Below are 22,244 nucleotides of genomic sequence, written 5' to 3' on the forward strand. Positions count from 1 at the left end.
TTGATCATGTCAGCTGTGCTCCCAAGGGACCACACGTGATAACACAACTTTGAGAAGTTAGCATCTAGTGAAGGCTGCGATGTGAAGCTACACTCCTAGCGGAGGAAAGCTGTGAAAGGTCTGGCTGGGGCCACTGAAGGAGGTTCATGAGGTAGACTTGAGAAAGAGGAGAAAGATGGGAAGATGACTCCATAGGAAAGAAGGAAATGTCTCTGGCACAGAAGGATGCTCCCTGACAGTGGGAAGAACTGGGGCACAGAGAGTGTTTCTGTGCTCTGAAGGGGCTGCTGAGGGAATTTGTTCAGAAGCAGCTTCAGAGCTGAGGTCTTCTTTTATTTTTTAAGATTCATTTTTCTTTACGTGCATGTGTCTGTGAATATACACCTTGTGTGTATGGGTGCCCACAGAAGCCAGAAGAGGGCGTTGGTAGTTTCGAGCTGCCCAGTGTGGGCGCTGGGATTCCTATCTAATGCACACTCCTTGCCTATCTCCCCTCACGATTTAGATGATCGTCTCACAGCTGAGGAGATGGATGAGCAGAGGCGACAGAATGTCGCCTACCAGTACCTGTGCCGGCTGGAGGAAGCCAAGCGGTAAGCAGGGTCCACTTTCCCTATCTCTCCTATTCCAGTCACCTGTCCCCAGAGCAAATGCAGACAGGGGCTGTGCTGCAGGAAACGGCAAGTTAAAATGGTTAAGTCGAGCTAGGCATGGTGATAAAAAGTTCAAGGTCAGCTGAGAAGGAGGTAGCTCAGTAAAGTGCCTGGCATACAAGTGAAGACCCGAGTTCAGACCCACGGCACACAGAAGAAGCCAGCTGCAGCAGCATGTACCTGGAATCCCAGTCCTGGGGAGGCAGAGGTGGGCAGAACTATGGAATTTATTGGCTGGCCAGCTTAGCCAATTAGGGAACTTTAGGTTCAATGAGAGACTCTGCCTCAAAACCTAGGATGGCAAGCGATCAAGGAAGATACCTCACATCGGCCTCTGGCCTCTGCATGCACGTGCACACACATGCAAAAGGGTTCCCATAAGAACAGGCACCCCACCCCCACCACTCCCACACACAGAGTTCAAAGAAGTCAGCCTCAACTACATAGCAAGTCTAAGACCAGCCTGGACTTCACGTAAACCCTATCTTGAAAAGGCTGGCAGTGGTAGCACCCATTTCTAATTCCAGCACTCAGGAGGTAGAGTCAGGTGGATCTCTGAGTTCGAAGCCAGCCTGGTCTACAGAGTCCCTGACAGCCAGGGCTACACAGAGAAACCCTGTCTGGGGGTTGACGGGGGGTGGGGATAGGGGGTGGGGGAACAAACATAGTCTTGACTAGTTTCAGGTTCAATAGAAGACACCTTATTTTCCTTAGACAAGGCCTTTCACTGAACCTGGAACTAGGCTGCTGGGGTTACAAGTGTAGCTGTGCCTGGGCTTTTATATGGGTGCAGGGGCTTTGAGCTCAGGCCCTCATGCCTATGTGGCAAGCACTCTGACCTCTTGAGTGCTTGCCACTTCCCCACTCTCTTTTTCTTTCCTTAAGAATTTTTTTTTAATTTAACTTAATGCATTTGAGTGTTTTGCCTGCATGTTTGTCTGAGGACCACGTGCATGTCTGGTACCCTTGAAGGCCAGAAGAGGGTGTCAGATCCACTGGAACTAGAGTTACAGATGTTGTGAGCTGCCATATGGGTGCCGGAATCAGACTCAGGACCTCTTAACTCTGAGCCATCTCTCCATTCCCCTTGCGAGAAGCAAGGTCTGCTTGACTCTCCTTGGAAACATACTATTGTAGAGCTCAGTATCTGGAGAATCTACCCCAGGATTCACTGTGCTTGACTTATATGGCCACCAGCAGTAAAATGCATTTATAGTCAAAGTGTGCTCAGAATCAGCCCACTGAAGCCGGCAAGACCATTGATGTTGGCCTCGTTTCTGCAGAATGCAGTTGAATTTCAGAGATGAAGTGAGGGAGATGGGTTGGGAAGTGGGAGTGAGGCTTTTCTGTCCCTTGTCCTGTCCTTCTTCCATCAAACCACAGGGCCCCTAATACTCTTATTATCCTCAGAACTGCATAGTGAGCTGTGGAGGTCATTCCATCAGACATGAGCGTTCTGTACCTAAGTTCTCAGAACTGTAAACAAGGAGAGAAATGGCAGAGTCCATTTTGTTTGAATCTGGTATGTAGCCAGACAAAGTGAGCAGTTACCTTACACAACAGGGTAAGAGTCTGGCTACACCTGTCCTTGAAGACAGGCTGAAGTGACAGTTTTGGAATTTTGGGTCTCCCTCCCTCTCCCCCTTCCCCTCTCTTTCTTTTTTCTGAGACAGGGTTTCTCAGTGTAACCAACCCTGGCTGTCCTGGACTTGCTTTGTAGACAGACTGGCCTCAAATTCACAGAGATCCACCCGCCTCTGTCTCCCGAGTGGTGGGATTAACGGCGTGCACATGATGCCCAGCTGGTTTCCTTAAAAATACAGAAATATTGTAAGAATGTGGTTTTTTTTTTTTTCTTTCTTTTTTTCGGAGCTGGGGACCGAACCCAGGGCCTTGCACTTGCTAGGCAAGCGCTCTACCACTGAGCCAAATCCCCAACCCCATAAGAATGTGTTTTTGTTTTTAACCCCAGGCGTAGGGATATGAGGTTGCTTTAGACTGCCACAGCGACTGTCTATAATTTGCTCCAACAAAGGCATGGTTTTTGCCAGCTGCAGATAGTTACTGTATGATGTTTGGAATTTTGGGACCTTTTTAGAGGGTATATAAATGTGAGGGTTGTAAGAGGCATTGGTGATGGTTGCTAAGGGGGTGGGTGGGTTTATTGTAGTTTGTTAATAGCCATAGTCAAAAAGAAAAGAAATTAGATTTAGAGATCTCTTTCTCCTCTATCAAACAAGGGATTTAAGGGTTGGATAAATCTTTAAAGGGAGGGGAAAAGAACACATAAAGTAGCAGAGACCAGCTACAACAGGCAGGTATGGGAGCCAGTCAGGGAGGCTTTCCAAGGTGAACGAGGCAAAGGGTTGGCTTATTTAGGCCTCTGTGGCAGTTTGGGGAAAGTGGGGACTCTAGGAAGAGAAGGGAAGTTAGGGATGGCCTGGTGTGTTAAGTCACTTGAGGGATGGGCAGGCCCTGCAGGTAGCAGGACCTGTATTACCTGCCAGTGGGTAAGACATGCTCTCCTGTTCACAGCTGGATGGAGGTGTGCTTGAAGGAGGAGCTTCCTTCCCCTGTGGAGCTGGAGGAGAGCCTCCGGAATGGAGTGCTTCTGGCCAAGCTGGGCCACTGTTTTGCACCCTCTGTGGTCCCCCTGAAGAAGATCTATGACATGGAACAGCTACGATACCAGGTGGACACAGTGTAATTAATCCCCCTTATAATTTCTCCCTCCCAAGACGCCCCTTCTCACAGCTATGAGGGTTTGGTGACCATGGAATTTAAGTGCCATAGATGAACCAGGTGTGGTACTCGTGCCTATCAGGTGGATATCTGCCAATTTGAGGCCAGCTTGATTTACAAAACATGTCCAAGACAACCAGGGCTGGCTATACTGAGAAGCCCTGTCGCTGCCATTTTTAGGAGGAAAAGTCTATAAATAATTGTACAGACAGTATCTATTCACTGGCATCTCTGCCAGGTGAGTGCTCCCCTAATAGCAGGGAGCCCTGCTGCCTGGGCCATAAGGTGCCAGGAGGTGAGACTGGCCTGGAGGTTCTTCTAGCCACAATGCACACTCCAAGGCTCATGGGCTTTGCCACCTTGAAGGGCCTTACTGGTCCTGTATCTCTTCTCCATGCTCTAACCAGCCCAAGCATCTTGTCCAGCTTGGAAGCCTTACTGCGCTGCCCTCTCTGTGCCTGCCTTTCCACTGTCTAGTTGGATCTCTGTTCCTGGTGGTTTCGGCCATTTTTCTCTTCCATGATGCAGAGGATCCACAGGCTCCTTTGTGGATCCAACAGGGTCTGTTGGCTCCTCCTACCCTTCTTCCCCACTTAAGCTGACATCTGGGCTCCTCCTATAGGGAGCCCTGAGACCTGTAGAAACATTCCCTCTTTCCTCCCTTTCAGGCGACCGGCTTGCATTTCCGGCACACGGACAACATCAACTTCTGGCTTTCTGCGGTAGCCCACATCGGTCTGCCTTCGGTAAGACTCCATTTGATCTAAGAGGACAGTTCTTTGAGGCTCTGTGCCTTTGAACATGGTTGCCTGGTCTCTGCCTTCGCCTCCCTGTGGATGAAAGAAGGGAAGGTCTCCTGGGCCGAGGCACATCAGTACTGTCATGTGGTGGCGCCCCCGTGTAGTATATATGGGGCTTGTTTAAGCCAGGCATCTTTCCACTGGAACTGCAGAGTAAAGCAAGAGCCTACCATATCCCCAGGTGGGAGACTTCAGGCTGGAGCCTTGGGCTGAAGACCCCACAGTATTCATGTTACACGTCCTTTCCCTCTGTGAATCCCAATTTGTTTCTTATCTATAAAGCAAGTATAGTAATTCTCATCTATAGTGTTAGCAGGAGAATTGCATGGCTTATATAAATTCCCTTTGCAAAGCACTATACAAATTAAGGCCTGGCAGGATTCTACAGTGTATGGGTCCGTTGTGTTTCTTCCCTGTACCAAGGTAACTATAAAAAGATGAGGTAAGGGGTTGGGGATTTAGCTCAGTGGTAGAGCGCTTGCCTAGGAACCGCAAGGCCCTGGGTTCGGTCCCCAGCTCCGAAGAAAAAAAGAACCAAAAAAAAAAAAGACAGTAACCAAAGATGAGGTAAGATGGCTTAGCAGGTAGAGGAGCTTGCTGCTAAACCTGACAACATGAGTTCAATTCCCAGGCACCACATGGTGGAAGAAGAGAACCAACTCCTACAAGTTGGCATCCATTCACATTTTGCTGGGTGTGATGGTGCAAACCTGTAATCTCAGCACTTGGGACAGCATGATCATGAGTTTGAGGCCAGCCTGCATTATATAGTGAACCCTTTCTCAACAAAAGAAAAAAGGTTGTCTTGATGCCACATGCCTTTAATCCTAGCTCTTGGGAGGCAGAAGCAGGCAGATCTTTTATAAGTTCAAAGCCAGTCTTGTCTACATAGTGAGTTCCGGTCCAGTGCTCTTCCTGTGGGGGTGGGGCAACTTTACTAAATGAGTGGCTGGATTTGCCTTTTCCTTAGTGGGAGGACAATCAGAACAGGTGCTCTGGGGGCTGGTTCAGATTTCCCCATGGGGATGAGCCCCGATGCCCACAGTGGTTACCAGTCCATGGAAATCTTTCCTCCCTTCATCATGGTTTGCCAACTTTAGCCTCCTGGGGTCTTTTTCAGTATAGTCATGGAGGATAGAGTCTTGGTGACCTGTGGGGACTGTGAGCAGGACTCAGCTGGCATTTGGTGGCACACTGCCCCGTACCTGCAGTCTTGCAAGGCACACACAAAACAGGGTTAGAGAGGAGAGAGAGAGAGAAAGAGAGAGTGAGCCCCACTCCCCCCCCAAAAAAGGAAGGGGTAGGCAGATTTAGAGTGTGGACTGCTCTTGCAGAGGATCCCAGGTTCTATTCTCACAACTGTCTGCAGCTCCAGTTTCAGGGTATTCAATTCCCTCTTCTGTCCTCAGTGGACACTTGCATACAAATGGTGCTCATATAGATATGCACGCACACATACACACACACACACACACAAAATAAATAAAATATTTTAAATTTTAAAATAAAATAAAATTAAAATAAATAAAAAAGAAAGAGGAGCTGGAGAGATGACTCAGTGGTTAAGACCACTGGCTGCTCTTTCAGAACCTGGGTTCGATTCCCAGGACCCATACAGTGGCTTACGACCATCTGTAATCCAGTGCTGCCTTCTGCTCTCCATGGGCACCAAACACACAAGTGGGTCACAAACAATGCAGGTAAAACACCCACACAGATTAAAAAAAAAAAAAAAGGAATAGGAAGGGAGTCTCAGGTTGCGGACACAGCTCAGTGGTAGAGGATTTGCAAGATTGTGAGACCCTGGACTCCTTCCAGTTTTATAGAAGAAAGCAAAAGGTTGAGCTTAGTGGTACAACTCTGATTTTGGGTTCAGGAGGCTAAGGCGGGAGGGTTGGGAGTTTCTAGACAGAGCCTGGGTTACTCAACAAAGTGGATGGCAGCTTGGATTACGTGGTGGGACTTTTTCTCAAGAGTGAAAGAACAGCAGGAGAGATGGCTTTAAAGGCTCAGTGTACTTACTGAGTCTGCAGAGGATCCAGGTTCAATTCCCAACATCTACTTGGTTCATAACCGTCTGGAAGTCCAGTTCCCGGTACCCCAGTTCCCTCTCCTGATCTCAGCAGGCCTGTGGTGCATAAATACATATAAGCAAGGCATTTGTACACATAAAAGAAATAAACCTCAAGTTTTAAAAAGATTTATTTTATGTATGAGTGTTCTATCTGCATGTACAACTGCAGGCCAGAAGAGGGCACTAGATTGCTGTATGTGAGCCACCATGTGGGTGCTGGGATTTGAACTCAGGACCTCTGGAAGAGCAGCCAGTGCGCTTAAAAACTGAACTCTCTCTCCAGCCCCATTTTTTTTCCATTTTTTTTTTTTAAAGAAAAAGACATTTTGGTGGGAGAAGAAGCAGTGAAGGGCATATGCTGTGTTGGTGTTCGGACAGCTCCTTAGCTTTGGTCCCGTCTTAAGCTGAATGTGGCATAGGATGTACGAAGCATATGTTTCGGTTCTCTCTCTGTTTCGGTTCTCTCTCTCTCTCTCTCTCTCTCTCTCTCTCTCATGTTTTATGATTTGTTTTTTATTTTATGTACTCTGGTTTTCTGTCTACATTTATGTCTCTGTGAGGGCGTCAGACCCCCTGGGACTGGGATTACACAGAGTTGTGAGCTACCACGTGGGTGCTGGGATTTGAACCTGGGTCCTTTGGTTGAACCTCTCCCTTTGGAAGAGCAGCAAGTGCTCTTAACCACAGCACCATCACTCCAGCCCCAGGTTTCATTTCTTTCTTTCTTTTTTTTTTTTTTTTTTTTTTGGTTCTTTTTTTCGGAGCTGGGGACCGAACCCAGGGCCTTGCGCTTCCTAGGTAAGCGCTCTACCACTGAGCTAAATCCCCAGCCCCCAGGTTTCATTTCTTAAAGAGGTTTCTACAGATCAGAGGCCTTTGGCTTGAAAATGGTGGTGTGCCGGGACCTTTGTGGGCCGTAGCAATGCATGCCCTGTTGGGGCATCCTAGGCGCATGGTCAGCTCCCTAGTACGTTATCTCTGTGGTGGAAATCTCAGGTCAAGGACCATACTCACTCAGGCCGAGTGCCTGGGACCTGATTTTCCTCCAGGAGACGGTAGCCTGCATCCTGTAGCTCCCGAGGTCCCACCAAGTGGCCAGCTGACCCTGAACACTCTGACTATGTAACTGGCCCTGTCTTGGCTTCTAAGCCTTTTTGGCATTGGTCTGAATGGGAATGGTTATAGGAACTGACGCAGAAGCCTGGGCTTCGGGCACTCACAGCTCTGGTTGGAGAGGGATATGTTGCTTAGTGTGATTCCTCCCTTCCTGGACCAGCTTGGAAGCCTTGTTGCACAGCCCTCTTCTGTGCCGTCCTTCCCAGCGTGCAGCAACTGTGTGGTTTCTCCTCTAGACCTTCCTCCCAGAGACCACAGACATCTATGACAAAAAGAACATGCCTCGGGTGATCTACTGCATTCATGCTCTCAGGTGAGACGGCCCTGACTTTAGTCCACCAGGTTCCTCTGCCAGGATCAGGCAATAGCGATAAATGCAGTAGAAGGGAGGGAGGGAGGGAGGGCAGGCAGCAGCCGAATGAGCAGTTTCGGGAGAGCGAGATTTTAGATCTGCGTTTGTATTTGCGTTCATGAGTTTGCAAGCACATTTGTGTGTGAGCCTTGTAAACGAAGGGACAGCACGATAAAGCCCTTAGTTTGCGACTGAGACATGAGTGAGTCAGAACCAGGACCCATCAAGAGATTGAATGCAGGGGTTGGAGATTTAGCTTAGTGGTAGAGTGCTTGCCTAGCAACCACAAGGCCCTGGGTTCGGTCCCCAGCTCCGGGGGGGGGGGGGGGGGGGAGAAGAGATCGAATGCAAGCCACTTAGTGCTAGCAGGGAGGCTATTTGGTTCTATTCACAGGCAGGCATTACAGTTGGCCAAATCATAGAATGGGAGTGGTCCGTTCCCGGGTCCACCATGTCACCTTTTCACACCTTCCCTTTCGGTGTCCTTCTTTGCCTCCATTCCTGGCCTCAGTGGCTTTGTTTGCCGTAATCTTCCCCTTGTCCATCTCTACTGTGACTTCCACTGCAGTGTGCCTTCCATGGAGCTGTCACAGCTCCAGAGACTTCTATGGCTCTTGTCCCGACTGACTCTTCCTGTGTGCTGGAGTGACTGCAGGGCAACTGCTAAGTGCTCTTCACCTCTGGGTCTCCAGTGTCATTTTGCCTGTTTTGGACAAGGTGTGGAAATTAGTAGACCCCAGTGTGTCCTAATACCTCCCATTCTTCTCAGTCTCTTCCTCTTCCGGCTGGGATTGGCCCCTCAGATCCACGACTTGTATGGAAAAGTGAAATTCACAGGTAAGCCAGCTCCTTCCCCTCGTCCATAGACTAAGCGGGGGCTTAGGGGTTCAGGCCTAATGAAGAGCATCTCTGGTACCTTTGCAGCTGAGGAACTCAGCAACATCGCCTCTGAACTGGCCAAATATGGCCTCCAGTTACCGGCCTTCAGCAAAATCGGGGGCATCCTGGCCAATGAGTTTTCAGCCGATGAGGCTGCAGGTAGGGCTGGACTCTGCCCTGGAGTATGAGGTGGGAGCAGCAAGGGGGCCACTGCAAGCTTTATAGGCCTTGGGTGGCCTCATCCGTAGCAAAGGGGTCAAGCTCCCTGGCGCCACAGCTAACTGCTCTGCTCTGGACCCTTTCTGGCTTCTTGACCTTGCTGTCCTGCCCCTCCAAGTCCATGCAGCTATTCTGGCCATCAATGACGCAGTGGAGCGAGGGGTGGTGGAAGACACTCTGGTGGCCTTGCAGAATCCCAATGCTCTTCTGGGGAATCTTCGGGAACCTTTGGCAGCTGTCTACCAAGAGCTGTTGGCCCTAGCCAAGATGGAGAAGGCTGCCAATGCCAGGAATCATGTAAGAAGAAGCCTTGGGTTATAGGGGCCAATAAGTTGAGAGACCTGGGGATTCCTCAAGGGGAACTAGGATGACAGTTTGTCCTGCCTTGGGTGACCGTTAAGAAGGAGCAGAGGAGCTGGAGGGTGATTTCTGTGAGTGAGAAGGCTGGAGAAGAGGCTGGAGGGATGAGCCTCAGGCAGCTGAAGTGGGTCTGGAAGGAAGCATGAGCTGGAGACCAGACTGCAGAGTCTACAGGCTGACTGGCTTACTTGTTGGAGTCTAGAGGTAAACCCTATGTTCTCCTCAGTCCTAAGCAGGCTGGTTTTGGTCTGGCTGTCGGTCTGCCGAAATGACAAGGATAGGAAGAGATTGCACTGACCCTCGCAAATCTCTCTCTTCATCTCACTTTTTGCAGGACGATGGTCAGGACCAGGACATCTATGAGTCCTGCCTCACCCAGGCAGAGATCCAGGGCCACATCAACCTCGCCAATGGTAAGAGATGACTGAGAGAACCTGGAAGCTTGACTAAGCCCGGGGCCTTATGTGAGCCAGAGCCTGCCGTAGGGAAAGATCATAGGCCAGGGACGCTATGTCCTGCTCTCTGGCCTCAGCAAGGAGGTTCTTACCAGGGAGATCCTGTGGGGATGGAGAACTATTAAGACAGAAGCTAATGGACAAGGCTTTCAGCTCCCAGGGCTGGGGTGGATATTTGGATTCAGGTCTTTGAGGAAGGAAGTATAGGTGGGAGTAAGACCACACACCTGTGATCCCAGCAGTCAGGAGGCCAAGGCAGGATGATTAAGAGTTCAAGACCTTACAGGGCCACATTGTAGGACGTTCTCAAAAGAAAAGGAAAGAGAAGAAAGAAAGGGAAGGATGAGGACAGGTGGGGTAGAGAAGGCGGTGGGCAGAGGGGCAAACTGAAGGCTCACACTGAGGGGACGTTTGTCCGATAGGATCAGAGTGTTCTCAGGGTCTGTGACAGTGGGACAGGAGTGCTAGGAAGAGCAAGAGGAAGATGTAGGCTGTCCCATATGGCCCTCTGTGTCAGAGGTCAAGGACAAGGCAACTTTTGGGAGGCCGGAAGAAGGAAGATTTCCAAGAATGGCGGGGGTTCACAGGAGTAAGCTTCTGCACACTTGGAGATTTTCTGTCTTTCAGTCCAGGGGGCTCTGGAAGTTGTTGATGACGCTCTGGAGAGGCAGAGCCCTGAGGCCTTGCTTGAGGCCCTTCGTGACCCTGTCCTGGCCCTACAAGGGGTGAGACAAGCCTTTGCTGACTGGTACCTGGAACAGCTGACTTCAGACAGGGAGCAGAAATCACAGGTCCGCTCTGGCCAGCACCCCTCTTCCTGTAGGCTGGGAAATGGCCTCTTGCATGCATGTCATCACTGACTCCATGTTTAAATGGCTGAGTCACCCCACAAAGCCTTGTGGACCCAGCGGGCCGTCTGGGTCTGCTTAGAGTCCCTCAGAGTGAGACGGAAGGACCAGGCCAGTCCACTGGGTAACAACAGTATGCTTCCCATTGCTGAACTGGGATCTTGATTTATCAATTTTTTTTTTCTTCTTTTTTCTTTTTTTTGGGAGCTGGGGACTGAACCCAGGGCCTTGCGCTTGCTAGGCAAGCGCTCTACCACTGAGCTAAATCCCCAACCCCATCAATTTTATTTTTAATGCATTGACTCCTCTCCCACATTTTTCGTGTATATGTGTCCATAGTGTGAGTGTATGTATATATGTGTGTGCGCATGAGGGAAAGGCAAATGTATGAACGTGTGTAAGAGGCATCAAGAGTCATCCGCAGTCACTCCTCCACCTTATTCGCTGAGACAGGTTCTCTTAAACTGAACCTAGAGCTTACAAGTATGACTAGTCTCACTAGGCAGGAATCTTGCACTTACTTATTTCATGGATGTGGATACCCTGTAGCTGTCTTCAGACACACCAGAAGAGGCCATCAGATCCCATTACAGATGGTTGTGAGCCACCATGTGGTCGCTGGGAATTGAACTCAGGACCTCTGGAAGAGCAGTCAGTGCTCTTAACCGCTGAGCCATCTCTCTGGCCTGAGGCTAGAGTCACAGGCAAGATTTGCATGGGTTCTGGAGATTCAAACTCCAGTCCTCTTGCTTCTGTGGTAAGCACTTTAGCAAGGAAGCCATCTCTCCAGCCCTTAATGCTGACTTAATGTCTGATGCTCTCATCTTGTCTGTTGTTATTTTAGATGTGTGCAGGGGAAAAACAATTAGAGCGCCCGAGATAGGTGGACCAGGACCTTCTACCTAAAGAGAGGCGGGCTGAGGACTAGTGGTTCCTAATACATGTTCATGACCTGGGGACTCTTCTACTGCACCTCTGCCCTCTTGCAGGAGCTGGGCCTGGTGAGGCTTCTAGAAAAGGAGGAGATCCAGGCTGGTGTGGCTGCAGCCAATGAGAAGGGTGATCAAGAGCAGGCTAGTAAGTCATCTCCAGGTGGGGGCTGGGGGATTTGCTGGCTCTTGGGAGTGTATCTTGGCCCTTTACTAGCATATGCATCGGACAACACAAACTCCCATCCAGCACCAAGCCCAGCAAAGAACCTTTCAGGCCCTCTGTCCTCTGCACCCGCTGGAGGGACACATCGAAGGAAAGATCGTGACATCTTGCTGCCAATCAGGACTTAGCCTCTAATTTTGTTTATGCCTGTTTATATTTCTTTGGCTTCTAAAATGTGATTTCTCAGGTGAGGGAAGAACACACTCTAATTCAGGGTCCTTTACAAAACCATGCAGGGCCGGAGAGATGGCTCAGTGGTTAAGAATGCTTGTTCTTGCAGAGGACCTGGGTTTGGTTCTTAGCACCTGAATGGTGGTTCACAGTCATCTGCAACTATGGTTCCAGGAATTCCAAACTGAGTCTGATGCCTTTTCTGACCTCTGCAGGTACGAAATACATGTGGTATACACACACACACACACACACACACACACACACACACACACACACACACAGGCAAAAAAAATCCCACATGAGTGATAAAAGAAATATAAATAATTAAAACAAAAATGTATGCAAATTTATGTCTCCAGGGTGTAAACAAAGACAACTGCAGGACTTGGGCAGCCATGGGGTCTGTAGCTAGGCCTGACCTGGTTCAGTTTTGTCTCCATGTCAGGTTTGAAGTCACTTGAACAGTTTGCAGCCTCCCTTAGGCTGCTCCTGGCTGCTGCCTGCCCTATAAGCCCTATAAAAGGAAGTGTCATTCCTGATTGCCAGAGTGATCTCTGCAGATCTCTCAGTAGTGCAGCTTCTTCTCGCCATTCTTGGTTAGGTTTTGTTTTTTTGTTTTTTGTTTTTGAGATAAGATCAGCTTAAGCTAGCCTGGAGCACAAGTGAGCTAGCCACACTGTTAGCTGAGCCTCCTGTGTGCTCCTGCTACAGGCGTGAGCCACCACACCCAGTGGGCTCATCCACTCTTTCTCTCTTAAGGTTTATCTATTTGGGGGATGGTGGCCCACGCCTTTAATCCCAGCATTTGGGAGGCAGAGGCGGGTGGATCTCTGAGTTCAAGGCCAGCCTGATCTACAGAGTTCCAGGACAGCCAGGGCTACACAGATATCCTGGGGGAGAGGGGGAGATTTGTTCGTTTTTATATATTTATGTCTGTGAGTGATTTGTTTGCACGTATGTCTGCCCACTGTATGCGTACAGTGCCCGTTGAAGCCAGAAGATGGTATCAGACCCCTGGAACTGAAGTTAGGGATGGCACAAGCCACCATGTGGGTGCTAGGAACGGAATCCTACCCTCCGCAAGAGCAGCAAGTGTTGGGGGCTGCTGAGCTGTCTTTCCAGCCCTGGCTCCTTCCTTTCTTTCTTCCTTCCTTTCTTTCTTCCTTTCTTTCTTTCTTCCTTTCTTTCTTTCTTTCTTTCTTTCTTTCTTTCTTTCTTTCTTTCTTTCTTTCTTCCTTTCTGATTTATTTTATTTTATTTCAGACACTCCAGAAGAGGTCATCTGATCCCATTACAGATAGTTGTGAGCCACCATGTGGTTGCTGGGAATTGAACTCAGTCAGTGCTCTTAACCACTGAGCCATCTCTCCGCTTCTTCATTCTTTATCCTGCACTTTGGGCTTTCTTTTCATTTTTTATTTGTTTTGTTTTGTTTGTCATGTTTTTCCAGACAGGGTTGTTTCTCTGTGTAGCCCTGGCTGTCCTTGAACTCACAGAGATCTGTCTGTCCCTGTCTCCGAGTGCTGGTATTAAAGGTGTGCACCATCACTGCCTGGTCTCCCTTGCTCTTCCTTGCTTCCTTCCCAGCCCTGGCCTCTGGGCCTCTGGATAACTCCCCCCCCCCCCCCCCCCCCCCGTACTTCACCTGTCAGAAGCAGGTGAGACATCTGCAATGCTGTCTCCGAGGTCTTTGTAAAGTCATCTGCTTGCTCCCAGTCAGAATCCCCTCACCTCAGCACTGCCAAAACACTGGGGCGGGGCCCACTTCTACCATGGCCTCTAGAGCTGGCCACTGGGTCTTTTCCTATCTTTATTCCTCCTGGGTGCTCCTTGGAGCCAGTATCCATTTCTGCTGGTATTTTCCTAGCCCCCGAGTGTGTAAGCTCTAACCACACTTGTGTGCTATGGCCGCTTTTAGCCTCCACCACCTGCTGTGGTGCAAATGGAGCTGGCTCTTTATTTCTCTGCGCTGTCACTAGGGTTTGGTCCCCAGAGCCCTTTGACTCACTTCATCTTAGTTCTGCACCATTGCCACCTGTCAATCTTGTTCTCGCTGCCTTAGGAACTCGCCTCTGCTGTGACAGTCACTTTCTGCTGCATTCTGAGCTGCGCAGCTCCTGGGCCTAACACATTGCCTTACACAGAGCCTCTCTTTGAAAGTGCCCCATCCCCCTTTCCTCCGGAACATTTAGAAATGCATTTTTGAATCTAGTAGAATGGCTTTCTAGAAGCATCACAAAGCCATTTCCCTTAGAGGTGCCAGCAGAGCCTGGTTGGTAAGGGCAGCCGAGATGACAGGGGACACTCAGCCTGTGTGGCTTCCTGCTATCCTCTGCAGTGCTCCGAGCTGTGTGGAAGATCAACAAAGCCATCCAGAGGGGAGTGGCCGCTGACACCGTGAAGGAGCTCATGTGCCCTGAAGCCCAGCTGCCCCAAGTATACCCCTTTGCCTCTGCTGTGTACCAGCAGGAGCTGGCTCTCCTCCAGAAGCAGCAACAGGGGGTAAGCAAGCTCTGGGGGTCCCAAGCAGCTGTTGGGACAGGGGGTTGGCTGGTCCTTTGATGGACAGAAATTAGGGTGTTAGAAATGATTAGAAACCATGCCAACAACAGCCTCACCAGGTAAGCGCCAGCTTTCCTGCTTTAGAGGTAAGAATGGGGGACACAGGCATTGAGTACTTGCCTGCTCAGCTGACTGGCAGGACGTGCTTTAACCACCAGGCTGCCCCACCTCAGCTCCCGTCCACACGGCTCTTCTGATAGCAAGGCATGAACTTTCCTTAGGGTCATCCCTCTCAGCTGCAGGAGTTAGAGTGCACCCAGGGGGTCAGACAGAGGTGGAGAGAGAATGATGTAGGTTGAAGATGTTTTCACAAGGGCCAGTAAATTAGAGCAAGCAGTGTTAGAGGAAGTCTGGGAAGGCTTCCTGGAAGAGACTCCACAGTGAATCCCTCCATAGAACATAGTATAGACACGACCTGCACATAGCACTCGTCTTCAGAAAGGGCATAGTGACAGCAGCCGTGTGACAGGAACACAAGGGTTGACTGCAGAGTGCTGAGGGTTGTGGACTTGAGAGTTCAAGTATGACATGTGACACTGGCATTTCGCTTACTTTCTTCGCTTCTTGGTTTCTTCATAATAGTAGCGACCTCCCAGGATTGTTCAAGGACTCTGTGAGTTCTCTATGTGCCTAGAGAAGCACCTAGCCGAGAAGTCTTAGCAGTCTTTATTGCTATTTGCAGCTCTCCTTGTTGAATATAGGTAGAGTGCCCCAGACAAAGAAGAGAGAGAGAGAGAGAGAGAGAGAGAGAGAGAGAGAGAGAGAGCAGCCCAAGCAGGTGTTTGAAGAGAAGCAGGAAGAGAAGAGAAATGGGAAATGGGGCCAGGGCCTCATGGTGTATAGCGTAGCATGAGATAGCCAAGCACAGGGCCTTGGGCAGTTCTGTCTCTGTCTGACTCCCTTCCTCTCCCCCGACCCCTCTGTCTCCTTTTTGACCTTTTCAGACATGATCTCACATAGTTCATGCTGGCCTTGAACTTATTAACTTGTTATAGTTGAGGATGGCCTTGAACTCCTGATTTTCCTGCCTCTGCCTCCTGAGTACCACAAGCCCCCATCCCTACAAGTAGCTTAATGCAGTTCTTGATGGGACATGGGGACCAGAAGGGTGCTGGCAGAAGTCATGTGTTGAGTGTGGGCTCCGTAGCTCCATTTAACCTATGTTCCTAGCGATGGGTTTGACTGGGGGAAGGGGACATGAATGGTACCTGCCTCATTTAGCTTGTTATGGAAATTAAGATGATACTGTGTGTGAAGTCTTCATGATGGTGTTCACAGTAAACATCCACAGGTATAAAGTATAAATGTTGGTGAATGAATGCATCCTTGGTGTTGAGCAAGTGTACTGTGGGCGGAGAATGTAGCCCAGGTGTGGCCCAGGTGTGGCCCAGGTGTGGCCCAGGTGCGGCCCAGGTGTGACCTAGGTACTGCCCAGGCTGTGAGCATGAATGGTGGTGCGGAGTGAATGGAGCTCCTAGCCCTTGGGAATGGAGATGGGATGTTGGAGAACCAGGGGCTGACTGACTCCACCAGTCCCCCAACTCTCCTCACATCTCTTCCTCTCTAGGAACTGGACCAGGAGGAGCTCTTTGTGGCTGTGGAGATGCTCTCAGCCGTGGTTCTGATTAACCGTGCTCTGGAAGCTGGAGATGCCTGTACCTTTTGGGACAATCTGGTGAACCCCGCAACTGGCCTGGCCCAGGTTGAAGAAGAAAATGCCCAACGGTGAGTGAGAAAGTCTAAACTACAGGTTAGAAGTGAAGGGATAGCATGAATGTGGCTGACACCGGGCAGACAGTAGACTGTGTCCAGTGCCCACTCTTAGTCCCAGATGCCTAGTTCTGCTCAAAGTTGCCCCTCCTGTGTTTCTTCCCCTGTGGGGGAGCACAAGATCATCCCCTTCATTTCCATTTTTTTTTTTTTTTTTGGAGCAAATGTTTGAGTGCCTACACACTGTCGGGTGCCACTCTAGGTATTGAAAACAGTGACCAAAACCAAGGGTATATAAATGCAGGGATCATAATTGGATGGACACAGCAGTATTGGATGGGCCAAACAGGACAGGATAGAGTGGGTGTGGGCAGTTTTCCTAGCCACATAAGTTATAGATGGCTTTTGAGGAAGAGGGTCATAATGAGCCTGAGTTAGTCCCATGATGCTCTTCAGGACAGGAGAGTGCCCTAGGGGCACTCACAGAACATCAGGAAGGGCTTGGGAGTAGCTCAGTGGGAGAATACTTGCATTACATGCCTGAGGCTCTGTGTTTAACCTCCCAGCGTTGCAAAAATAAAAATAAAAACAAAGACTACCAAGAAGCCAGAGTGGTGAGAAGCCAAACAGAGTGAGGCAGGGAAGGAGTGGGCTAGCAGGAACCAGCATGTGTCCTCAGACAAGGAAGGAAGCTGTGGACTGTTTGGCAAGGAAGGAGCCCTTCTGACCTGCTTTGCCAAGATCATCCTGGCTGCTGTGCTGAGACTCCACCACAGGGCCCAGGCCCAGGCAGAACGGCAAGGATGCCTTTAGTCACGCTGCAAGATCCACAGTGGGAACAGCAGGAGCGGGAAGAAGGTGGCAGCGTGTGAATGTACGCTGAAAGCAGATCTGACAGGGCTTGGTGGCAGAGGGAATGGAGTGGGAAATGACCCAACAGATGTTCATCCAGAAGGGACAGGCTGAAGCACAGAGACAGACCAGGGCGATTGGGAGTTCAGATGTAAGCTGGGGTGTTTCAGATCTCCACTGACATTCAGGTGCGGATCCTTGAGGGTCCCTGGGGGGCTGTGAGGGATGGAAGTATGCTTTTGGGGTTCATTAGCCTAAGTCACTAAAAGCCTGGAGAGTGGGTGAGATCTGGGGTAAGAGCATGAATGGAAAAGGGGTCTGTAACTCGAAGGGCTCCATGTTCCACACAGGGGGCTTGGAACTGTCTGTGAAGGGAGAAGAGACCCTGGAAATTACAGTGGTCCAGGGTGGAACCAACTCAGAGCTTTCCCCACTTGGTGGCTGTGTGCTCACCCCACTCACGTGACTCACATCACTCCTCTTCTTTGCTGCTAGTTACTTTGATGCCCTGGTGAAGGTGCAGCAGCTTCGAGGAACGCATAGAGGCTTCCTGAGCTGGAATGACCTGCAGGCGGCTGTGAGTCAAGTCAATGCACAGGTCCAGGAAGAAACTGATCGTGAGTACCCCCTCAGACACTCCCTCTCAGACAATCCCCCTCAGAGAGTCCCTCTCAGACAGCCTCCCTCAGACAGCCCCCCTAGACAACTTCCTCCTTAGACAATCCCCCTCAGACAATCCCCCTCAGACAACCCCCACCTCAGGCAAGCACACACACACACACACACACACACACACACACACACACACACACACACACACACACACACACACCAGACAGCCCAGTTCTTCCCTTAGTTTTCTGTTTGGAGTTCATCTGGCTGTCTTCCTCAGAGGTTCTCGCCATCAGCCTCATCAATGAGGCTCTGGACCAGGGCTGTCCTGAAAAGACTCTGTCTGCCCTGCTGCTTCCTGCAGCTGGCCTGGAAGATGTCAGCCTTCCTGTTGCACCCCGGTACCATCACCTTCTTGTGGCTGCCAAGAGGCAGAAAGCACAGGTAAGGTTAGGGGAGAGATGGCTGAGTTAGGCACTAAAGCAAGAGGATCAGCCTTGAGCAGATCTGTGCCAACATGAGCTCTGAAACTGTTCCAGGCTAGTGGGTACAGACCCTTCCCGGTGAGGCACAAGCAGGATTTGGCCTGTTATGGGAAAGTGGACTTCATTCCAGGACGGGGGTGGGGTGGGGGTCAGACCTGAGTGAGAATCGGGTGACTGGATTCGCCATTCTGGTCCCCAGTAATCACCTGCTCTTGAGTAGTCCCTCAGTACCCCTGGGGTGTGGAGTTATCTGTAAAACACTACATGCTCTGCCCCAGCACCTCGTGATGCAAATCCAGTGAGCTAAGGATGGACCAGGGATTTGAACTGACACACCCCTGAGTTGTGTGGCAGCAGAGTGAGGCAGAGCCATGTGGTTGAGCTACAGCCTGCAGTCTCACCCTGCACTTACTGAGTTTTCATTCCGTCTTAAGTGTTGCTTAACGTGCCTCACAAGTATTGATTTGTGAGGCTAGAGAGATGACTCAGTGGTGAAGAGTGCTCGAACGTGAATTCAGTTGCCAGTGCCCACATCAGGCGCCCCAGCCACCTCTATTTCCAGATACAGGAGATCTAATATACTCTTCAGGGCACTTACACTCACATGTACACACCTCCACACAGATACATACATACATACCTAATTAAACAGTCTTTTTTTTTTTTTCTTTTTAGTTTAAGAAACATCTTAGGAACAGTACCCAGTAGCTCACACCTGCAGAGTGAGGTTGGCTTGGGCCACAGACTCCACTAGAAGGATAAGACAGGGCTAGAAAAGTGGCTCAGTGGTTAAGAGCACCGGCTGCTCTTCCAGAGGTCCTGAGTTCAATTCCCAGCAACCACATGATGGCTCACAACCATCTGTAATGTGATCTGATGCCCTTTTCTGGTGTGTCTGAAGACAGCGACAGTGTACTCATATACGTAAGATAAAAAGAAAGAAGAAAAGAAAGATAAAACAGTCACCTGACACATAGTTGCTGTTCAACAAAATGTTAGTTTACATTGTTGGTTTCCGATGAGGAGAGCCGGGAGTTGGGTTGGGTTTCAGACTGACCATAGGAAGCACAGGCTTACTTGACCTGTGTACACACAATTTTCCTATCACTTTTTGGTGATAAGAAATGTGTAGCCAGGAGAAGAACAGTCAGGGCCAAGATCTGGCTGAGGGCTGTGAATGATGTAGCAGGATATGGGGAGGGCTGTGGGGTAGGTGTCCCAGCCATGGCTAAGGCACAAAGGCTAGCAATAAATCGGTTAGAAGGCACTGGATACTGAGGGTATGAGTGCCGTAGAGGGCCCTGAGGCCAAGTTGAGTCGACACTCAGGTCTTGGACAGCAGAGTAAGAAAAGAGCCTTAGGTGCCTGGCAGCCATCCAAGGGAGCCACAAGGTCCTGATCCACGGGGCAGGAGGAAGGGAACAGAGAAAGCCTTCCCTGTTGCTCCAGTGTCTGCTTGTACTTTGGTTCCACCACTGGGCTTGCAGGAGCCCAGAGATACCAGTTGGGGGGGTCTTGTCTTTTTTTCCTCTCTTGCAATTTGCCAGAAAACGGGAGATCCTGGAGCTGTGCTATGGCTGGAGGAGATCCGCCAGGGAGTGGCCAGAGCCAACGAGGACACAAACACAGCTCAAAGAAGTAAGGAGCCCGGCAGTAGCAGCTGGGCGCTGGGAGGGGAGGGTGGAGCTCAGCAGCATTGCAGGGAGGGGCCTCCACCCCATCTTGCCTTAGCCATTCGAAGCATATTAGTTAGCTTTCTACTTCTGGATAAACACCATGTCTAAAGGTGACATGGAGAAGACAGGGTTTATTCAGCTTACACTTACATCACTGTCCACCATTGAAGGAAGTCAGGGCAGGAACTCAAGACAGAAACCTGGAGGCAGAGGCCATGGAGGAGTGCTGCTCACTGGCTTGTTCCTCGGGGCTTGCTCAGTTTGTTTGTTTGTTTGTTTTAAAGACTTATTTATTTATTTATTTATTTTATATATAAGTACACTGTAGCTGTCTTCAGGCACACCAGAAGAGGGCATTGGATCCCACAGATGGTCATGAACCACCATGTGGTTGCTGGGATTTGAACTTTTGAACTCAGAACCTCTGGAAGAGCAGTCAGTGCTCTTAACCACTAAGCCATCTCTCCTGCCCCTCGGTTTGTTTTCTTATACACCCCAGGACCACCTTCCCATGGGTAATACCATCCACAGTGGGTTTCCACATCAATCATTAACCAAGAAAATGCCCCGCAGGCTTGCCCATTGCCAGTCGGTGGGTTCATGGTCTCAAGAGTCCCTCTTCCCAGATATATCTAGATTTGTGTCAAGCAGAAACCAACAAGCACAGGGAGGTGGGACAGAACTGGAGCAGGAGGGTGCTTTGACCATAAGGTAGATTTCCCAGCACACAGCAGGACAGGCGCCCTTCCCTGGCTGCCACCTTTCCTCGGCGCAGCTCCCTGCTGCTACCTCATGTGCAGCCCTGTCACTCTGCACACTCCCCCTCCCCTCCATCAGCCATGGTGTTTTGTGTGTCTCCTGAGTCCAGCCTCACTGGACAGACAGGACAGGGCTCAGAGGAGGGACTCCAGAAGGATTGACTTCTCTCTCCTGATGCCCATCAGTAGCCCTTGGTGTGGCTGCTATCAACCAGGCCATCAAGGAGGGCAAGGCAGCCCAGACAGAGCGTGTGTTGAGGAACCCCAATGTGGCCCTCCGAGGGATAGTTCCTGACTGCGCTAAAAGCTACCAACAGGCCCTGGAAGGCGCAGCGGCAAAGAAGCACCGTCCTGGTAATAGCTCTGGCGTAACCTCCCTGCATGCTGCCTGCCTCTGGCCTCCTCCGAGCCTGCTTGGCTCACTTGAGTTTCTGCTCAGGGGACACAGCCTTCTGGGTTCCACGTGACATGAAGGATGGCACCGCCTACTACTTCCATCTGCAGACCTTTCAGGGGACCTGGGAGCGTCCTCCCAGCCGCCACCTCAATGCCTCCCATCTCACCTGGGAGGAGATTCAGGTTGGCAGGGTTCCTGCCAGGGTGGGGGCGTTGTACATGGGAAGAGGCTCCTTGCCACAGGAGGACTGCTGTCTCCACAGTCTGTCATCACCAAGGTCACCGCTGCCCACGACCGCCAGCTGCTCTGGAAGGCCAACGTTGGCTTTGTCATCAAGCTCCAGGCTCGCCTTCGTGGCTTCCTCGTTCGCCAGAAGTTTGCTGAGTCTTCCCACTTCCTCAGGACCTTGCTGCCAGCCGTCATCAAGATCCAGGTACCACCTTGGCTTCCCCCCAGGCCTGGAAAGATCAGGATTCCTGGGCATTCACCTTCCTCCCTTGCCCTGGATGGGGTTTGGATGGTCCTTGGACCTCTGGGCAGTAGTGACATAAGCTGTGGACTCTGTAGCCAAACTGCTGTGGTTTGAAGCCCGACTCCCTGGCCTGTTAGCCCTATTGCCTTGTAAGCTTTTCTTTCTGTTTGTGCCTCAGTTTCTTCCCCCCAAAAGATGGGAATGGCAGTACTGCTTTACGGGGTAGTAAGGAAGGTTTAGTAGGAATGCTCTAGAATTTCTGTACAGTAAAAACAGGACCTAACTTCCAGTTACTGGTGCCATTGTCACCATCCAAGGAAGCGTGAACTAAGATTCAAACATCAGGAAGATGCTTTCCCTGGAGCAGGATTTGTGAGGAGTGGCGTGGGCTAGGCAGAAAAGGGAGTCTACCCTTCCCTGAGAGATGTTAGTAACTAATCTGTGGTCCTCTCCCATGGGCAACCCATTCAGTTCTTCTGGCCTGGGTACCTTTGGAGCTGACCAACCAGTAATTGGAGCAAGAGAGTAGCTAGGAGGGCAGCCAGAGCACTCTGTGAGGTAGAAATAAGGAAAACCTTCCCTGGCCAGGCATGATGTGGAGAGCCTCACAGGGATGCTGACATTGTAAAGATAGCTTTATTTAGTAAGCCTCCCTGGTACCCAGTACCTACAAAGCAGGCCCCAGTACACAGGGCAAGGTTGGGAAATGAGTGTAGAACCCACAAGTGAGTAGCCACATCTGTCCCCTTCAAGAGCTAGAGTATGGTTGGCATTCGATGGGACAGGAGAGACACAAAGATTGGTAGCCCTGGGGGCCCCAAGGGAGAAGCATGAGGCTGTGGGTTGGCATGACCTAAGCCTGCAGTACTATGTAAAGGCTCAGACTCTGGAGT

The 22,244-nt window shown here is 50.4% G+C and overlaps 1 protein-coding gene across 3 annotated transcripts in view; it reads left to right on the forward strand.

Moving 5' to 3' along the window:
• The window catches only part of Iqgap3 (IQ motif containing GTPase activating protein 3), a 41,799-nt gene that overhangs the window by 1,258 nt on the left and 18,297 nt on the right, over positions 1 to 22,244 (forward strand). Inside the window, exons 2-19 of one of the 3 annotated variants that reach the window (NM_001191709.1) lie at positions 506 to 593; positions 3,189 to 3,345; positions 4,064 to 4,141; positions 7,622 to 7,698; positions 8,507 to 8,574; positions 8,662 to 8,775; positions 8,954 to 9,132; positions 9,530 to 9,608; positions 10,278 to 10,441; positions 11,488 to 11,575; positions 14,166 to 14,329; positions 15,957 to 16,114; positions 17,447 to 17,568; positions 17,844 to 18,007; positions 19,596 to 19,686; positions 20,669 to 20,836; positions 20,922 to 21,061; positions 21,142 to 21,312. In NM_001191709.1, the coding sequence (NP_001178638.1) occupies positions 506 to 593; positions 3,189 to 3,345; positions 4,064 to 4,141; positions 7,622 to 7,698; positions 8,507 to 8,574; positions 8,662 to 8,775; positions 8,954 to 9,132; positions 9,530 to 9,608; positions 10,278 to 10,441; positions 11,488 to 11,575; positions 14,166 to 14,329; positions 15,957 to 16,114; positions 17,447 to 17,568; positions 17,844 to 18,007; positions 19,596 to 19,686; positions 20,669 to 20,836; positions 20,922 to 21,061; positions 21,142 to 21,312 (2,270 nt within the window). Of the gene's footprint in view, positions 1 to 505; positions 594 to 3,188; positions 3,357 to 4,063; positions 4,142 to 7,621; positions 7,699 to 8,506; positions 8,575 to 8,661; positions 8,776 to 8,953; positions 9,133 to 9,529; positions 9,609 to 10,277; positions 10,442 to 11,487; positions 11,576 to 11,613; positions 12,040 to 14,165; positions 14,330 to 15,956; positions 16,115 to 17,446; positions 17,569 to 17,843; positions 18,008 to 19,595; positions 19,687 to 20,668; positions 20,837 to 20,921; positions 21,062 to 21,141; positions 21,313 to 22,244 lie in introns of those variants that run through there. The other 2 variants (XM_063281833.1, XM_039102305.2) reach the window with 2 other exon arrangements.

Source organism: Rattus norvegicus, chromosome 2 (genome assembly GCF_036323735.1).
Source record: "Rattus norvegicus strain BN/NHsdMcwi chromosome 2, GRCr8, whole genome shotgun sequence".
NCBI classification, from domain to species: Eukaryota; Metazoa; Chordata; class Mammalia; order Rodentia; family Muridae; genus Rattus; species Rattus norvegicus.